Source organism: Sphaerodactylus townsendi, linkage group LG05 (assembly GCF_021028975.2).
Source record: "Sphaerodactylus townsendi isolate TG3544 linkage group LG05, MPM_Stown_v2.3, whole genome shotgun sequence".
Classification (NCBI taxonomy): domain Eukaryota; kingdom Metazoa; phylum Chordata; class Lepidosauria; order Squamata; family Sphaerodactylidae; genus Sphaerodactylus; species Sphaerodactylus townsendi.
Window position 1 is genome coordinate 67,561,259 of NC_059429.1, and position 6,000 is coordinate 67,567,258.

The 6,000-nt window shown below is 40.1% G+C and overlaps 1 protein-coding gene across 3 annotated transcripts in view; it reads left to right on the forward strand.

Moving 5' to 3' along the window:
* LOC125433981 (calreticulin-like) overlaps positions 1-4,412 on the forward strand; it is a 28,707-nt gene extending 24,295 nt beyond the window's left edge. For all 3 annotated transcript variants that reach the window (XM_048498969.1, XM_048498970.1, XM_048498968.1), the window contains 3 exons: positions 1,337-1,480; positions 3,586-3,678; positions 4,154-4,412. In XM_048498969.1, the coding sequence (XP_048354926.1) occupies positions 1,337-1,480; positions 3,586-3,678; positions 4,154-4,285 (369 nt within the window). In that variant the 3' untranslated portion in view covers positions 4,286-4,412. The remainder of the gene's footprint in view (positions 1-1,336; positions 1,481-3,585; positions 3,679-4,153) is intronic.
* The last annotated feature ends 1,588 nt before the right edge of the window (positions 4,413-6,000 follow it).

Below are 6,000 nucleotides of genomic sequence, written 5' to 3' on the forward strand. Positions count from 1 at the left end.
AAGAAATAGCAAGTTTTTTCCAGGAAGTGGTTGAAGTCATGCTAGCTCCCCACAAGCATCTACTATCTGCATTTATTAACTCACCTGGTGAGTGTTCCACAGGTGGTGTAGAAGAAAGTACCTGGACCTTCTCCTTGCAAGAAAGACATGATCCTTTTTCTCCATAACAGGCTGCATTCAGGCCTCCTTTCAAACACTCTAAAGTGACAGATATCAGCATTATCATCTATTCTGAAGCTGAATGATAACAAAATGTCTTTTCCCAGGAACCTAGAAGATTAAGCTAGAATAGTTAAAATAATATTACAAATATACATTTATTATTGAATGCAATTGCACTTTAAAAGCACTAAAAACATAAACCTCAAAAGGTAAGTTTCATACATATGAGGAATGACATGAAACAGCCTAACTGGTTGCACAATAAAACCACCAAGACGGTGTGCATTTCAGCCTATAGAGCCTTCTTCAGTGGTCACAGTACAGGGTACACACACATCTACAATCCATAAATAACATAATTGTTGTAATAGTCAATATGGATTATATGTGGAAACATGGGGGTCAGTTTTTATTCAAGGTTGCTACTCAGTTCATTATTGGGACTCCAGATATAGATAAAAGTAAATCAAGGCCCAACCTGACTTGGAGCTCCCATTGATCACATAAATAAACGTGATACAACCATGGTGTGCCAAAAACTGAATTTTTAAAAGATGGCATTAACCCCATCTGTTTCTGCATAACTAGAGGGTTCCCAGAAGATGTATAGATACTTTCCTCTTCTATGAGTGGCCTGCTTATATTGCTTTCCTGTTTGGCATGGGGGTCAGTAACTCTTTTACTAGTTGCCCTTTTATGGCTTCAGAGGCCTTGGGTTTTGGATCTCATCAACATGACAGTAGCTCAACTTTGGAGGATCCTGACAATAGTTGGTGTCCTCTGAGATCTGTTCAGTGGAATTTGCATAACAGGATTTTTCTGTATCCTTCTTTGTATGTAAACCATTTATTTCCTTGCCCATGTTGCTTCTGGGGGTCACTGGACTATCATGAATAGAATCAGCAGCAAAGTGGGAGAAATCAGCGGAAATCACCCCTCCCCTTCTAATAAGGGTTGATGCCCTTCAGGAACAAATAGTATAATCTAAGTCATTGACATTTGTGTGTTCCATATTTATTATTTTTCTTTTTACATGTTTAGTTTTTTGACCCAGATTTATGCTAATTGATGAATGTCTAGATTAAATTGGGTTTGATGAGGGATATTTAAATATTTCAAATAATGTATTGTCAAAAGTTTTCAAATATCCTTTTCAAATATCCTTTTTTTCCAGGGAATATGGAAACCTCGTATAATTAAAAATCCCAATTATAATGGCATCTGGGTCCAGCCAGAAGTAGATAACCCAGAATACACTCCAGATCCTAGTCTTTACAAATATTTCAATATTAGTGTTATTGGCTTGGAAATTTTACAGGTATGTATATTGTGCAGGTAGCAGAATTTATATTTCCATTGAAAAGATAATTTTTGTAATGGTAGTCTGTTATTCTGGTACAGCACAAAAGAACATCCACTTTCATTCTGTAGTTGAGGACAGGGGTCTGCAAGCCGTGGCTCTGGAGCCGCATGCGGCTCTTTCGTCCTTGTACTGTGGCTCCGCGTGGCCCGGGACCTCTCAGCCTCCTTCGGAGAGTCGCCCTAAGGGTTAATGGGAAAGAGTCCCCGTTCCTAGAGAGGCACAGCCCAAGACGGCTATCCCAAGCCACTTCCGGCTTCCCTGTCCCAGCTGCCTGGTTGGCTGATGCCAGTGATGACGGCTTGGGGTACGGGCGGAGCACCACTGATGGATCTTCTTGAACAGGAGAGCGGTGAAGGGAAATGGGAGGAAGTTGCAGGAGCACAGATTTTCAGCACAATCCTAACCTCAGTCCGCCCCCCCTTGAATGGGGGGTCAGGGGTCGACCATGCTCTGGGTGGCCTCATTTCCCCCTCCCCTGGGTCCTTTTTTGGGGCAGGACCACATGGGGGACCCCAGCAGCGCCACCTTGGGTTGCAGACCCCCCAGCAGCCCTGCTGAGCTCCAGGGGCTTTCCTGGTGGATGGCAGACTGGCTGAGTTCAGGTGAGAAAGACAATGTCAGGTTTTAAAGGAGTTTGGGTGCTGTGTGGTTTCCGGGCTGTATGGCCGTGTTCTAGCAACATTCTCTCCTGATGTTTCGCCTGCATCTGTGGCTGGCATCTTCAGAGTGATCCTCTGAAGATGCCAGCCACAGATGCAGGCGAAACGTCAGGAGAGAATGTTGCTAGAACATGGCCATACAGCCCGGAAACCACACAGCACCCAAGTGATTCCGGCCGTGAAAGCCTTCGACAATACATTTGAAGGAGTTATTACCTGCAGCCCTGCAAGGTTGCACTCGTCAAGGCTGTTTGATGGGGAGGCGAGGGTGGGTGGGAATTGTTTGCTTCTGCATTGCCAAGGAGGGCAGGAGCGCATGGGAAAGCCTTGCATGTGGATCTTGGAAGGTTTACTTCAGAGTAAACCAGTGGAGGGTAAGCTTGTAGATCGTGGAAAAAAGGAAGGCCGGGATCATCCTCAGCCATGGTTGTCACGGGTTGCCAACTCCTGGCGGGCAAATCCCAGGACATTTGGGGGTAGATTCTCAGAAGCTGTGGCTTTTGGGCCCAGGGTGGGGGCCATGCTCAGAGAGGAATATGGCTGTCAAGACATGGCTGTCAGACATGGAGGTCTGTTATTATTTTTTAAGAGTTCAAAATGTGTTCTTTACATAAATAAAATATAATTTTCTCTGTAGCACTTCATGAGGTTCATAAGTAACACACTATAATTGTTTATACAAAGCATAAAGGTAAAAAAACCAATATATACAGTGTTATCTTCGTTTTAAGTGTCAAAAAGTATTTGCGGCTCCAAGCATTTTCTTTTCCGTGGAAAATGGGTCCAGATAGCTCTTTGGGTGTTAAAGGTTGCCGACCCCTGATCTAGGACAAAGTAGCAGTAATGACCATCTCCCATTGTAATCTCTTTAATTAAGCAAGAGTATGGGCAGTCTATAGTAATCAATTGAGGTCACAATTCTTAAGTGTAGGAATATTGTAGATTAAATAAACTAAGGAAGTTATGAGAAACAGAGTTGATGGAATGAGGAAAAAAAGGTAGCACCTTTTTTCTCCTGCCCTGTTGGCAACTGTAGAATAATCACAGATACAGAATTGTGCAAGCCTAGCAGACTTTGCTCAGAACAAAAATGTTTACATTTAGTATTTGTGCATTCACAGTGTTATTCTTACAGAAAAAGAAAGGCTGTGAATGTTGGAAGTACTACTAGAAACTATCATCATCCACTTGGACTTGCTGCACTGTATTGTAACTACTGTACATTGATTTCATTGCAACAGTTTTATAATGGTATCTTATATAATATCAACCCTTGCAGTGTAATTTCTTTTTTGATCATCCTGGATCATGCCAAGTTTATCTAGAGTCTGCAAATGTAGTTAGATTGCTTGGAATAATTATCCTTTGTATCTTTACAGTTCTACCTTTTTATTCCAATAGGGAAGATCTGGTACTATCTTTGATAATTTTCTTATCACAAATGATGAAAAGTATGCTGAAGATGCTGGTAATGAAATGTGGGGTGTCACATATGTAAGTAATCTCCATAGCATTTCACAATTCCAAAAATCACACTTTATGGCTTTGATAATTACAGGCATACTTCTTTGGATTCTCATAGGATCCCTTAAAAACAATGAAATTTTGTATTCTCTTTGCTCTTTTTTATGTGATGCAAAATTGCACACATGTTGATAATTTAGAAAACTAATGGACAAGGAACAAAGCTCTAGTATGCATCAATTTTATTCACTGGGTTTTTTTTAAAGAGTTAGTTAAAATACTTAAGAGTACTGTTTAACCAAACAATAATGTTGCTTGATTTTGTATGGTAACCCTTCTTATGGGTGTGGGAAATGCTGGAAATCTTCAGGCTAAGGCGGTCCAGTGGCCTTCATTAGAACTTGAGACAGAAAAGCCTGCATAACTACTTTGCAGTTTATTTGTATTAGCTTTTAATTACATTTTCTTATTGACTTGTTTTCAAAATTCTTGTTCTTATTAACAGGAAAGAGAATGGAAGAGAAGGGAGAGACAAGATACAGTATATAAAAAAATAAATGACAAGGAGGAACCAAAAGGAAAGGAGGCTAAGAAAGAAAAAAAGGAAGAGGATCCCAATGTTAAAGATGAGCTCTAATGAACCAAATCTGCTGCTTAATCAGCACTCGGCATGTTGTTAAATTTCTTAATATTGTACTGACATATTTTCTAATCTCTTTTGAATTGCAGAAATGAAATGCCAATAAAAAATTCAGACATACAAATCATTGCACTACTAGATGGTACAAGGAACACAAAGAACTCTGAAAATTCAATCCAATGCAGGGGTATAAAGTATAGCATAAATCCATTAAATCAATTCCACAGTCACATTCTCTGATCTCCAAACAAGGGCTCAGAGATCAATAATGTGATGTGGGGCTTAATTCTTCCACCTTGTGCACAAATTTCTTTCCTATTCTTGGTCTGTTATAACCATAATTTAGCCTAACCAGATGCATTAGAGCTAATTACAGTTACAACAAAGCAGGATTTCCCAAAACTATGGTTAGGATATACTTCACGGTTAACAAACTTAGGAGCATCATAGCACAGGAGTACCCAACATTTTTGAGCCTGGGGACACCTTTGGAGTTCTGACACAGGATTGTGGGCACAACCGCAAAATGTCTGCTACAGGATATGAGCCTGTCACACACAGAAAGCCCCAGTGCAAGGGACAAAGGAGTAATTTCAAAAATATATTGTGAAAAAAGGAGTGAGAGAATAAAACCAACGTTAGCATCCACTGCTGCTGAAAAAAAACTACTTTTAATCTTCACACCCAGTGGGATCCCCAGTGGCCAATCAGAAACCCTGTTGGGCAAGAACCCTGCCTGTCCATCCATTTTCTAAAAAACACTTAGTAGCCATCATGAAAGGTGTTTATGGGAACCATGTATCCACAGGCACCTTGTTGGGGACCTTTCATAGCAAGATTCATCTTTTCAGCCTGCAATGACACCATCTGCAGACTGGCATATTACAACTCAGATATTTACATTAAAAATAGTAGAACTGTGATTTCCCAAGAACTGTCTGCTAAGGCTTAAAGAACTCTGCCCAGTAACAATAAGCCTTTGTGAGGGTGATCTAGCATACTTAGCCTAGGCCTTTTCATTTCAACTTTTGCCTTTTAAAGAATGGAAGATAATGCGTGATACAGAGTTGTAAACTGCAGTACTGCTGTCCAAGTTCTGACCACGACCTGATTCCAATGGAAGTCAGTTTCAGGTAGCCAGCTCTAAATTGACAGCCTCCAGCCTTCCAAAGTCAGTAAAAATTAGTACTCAGCTTGAAGGGGTTTAAGTATAAAGTATTTTCTACTTCAAAACTTTAAAGTGTAGTATCAACTCTCTATTTGTTCACAAAAAAAGACACTCAAGTGTATAATTAAATCCTGATAATTCAATCAAAAACATATTGAAAATTTATACAGTGGAACCTCAGTTTTCATTGGTAATCCGTCCAAAGAGTATCGATGAAAACCGAGGCAAACTTTTCCATAGGTATCAATGTAAATCCAATTAATCCGTTCTGGGCACTCCAAAAACATACCTAAAACACATTTTTGGTGGATAAACATAGTATTTAATGCTGAAAACAGTAACAAACAATAACACTTGCCTTTAGTTTAATTTCCAAGGTACACTATTTGTAAGAAATGAACTAGACATGAAGTGACAGTCCCAAAGCAGCATCAGTCTCAGAGAAAGATCACCCCATGAATTCCCAAGAGATGCAGTAGCATCCTAAGCAGAGTTATACCCTTTTAAGCCCCTTAGAAGTCACAGTTGTAGTAAGTCACCAATG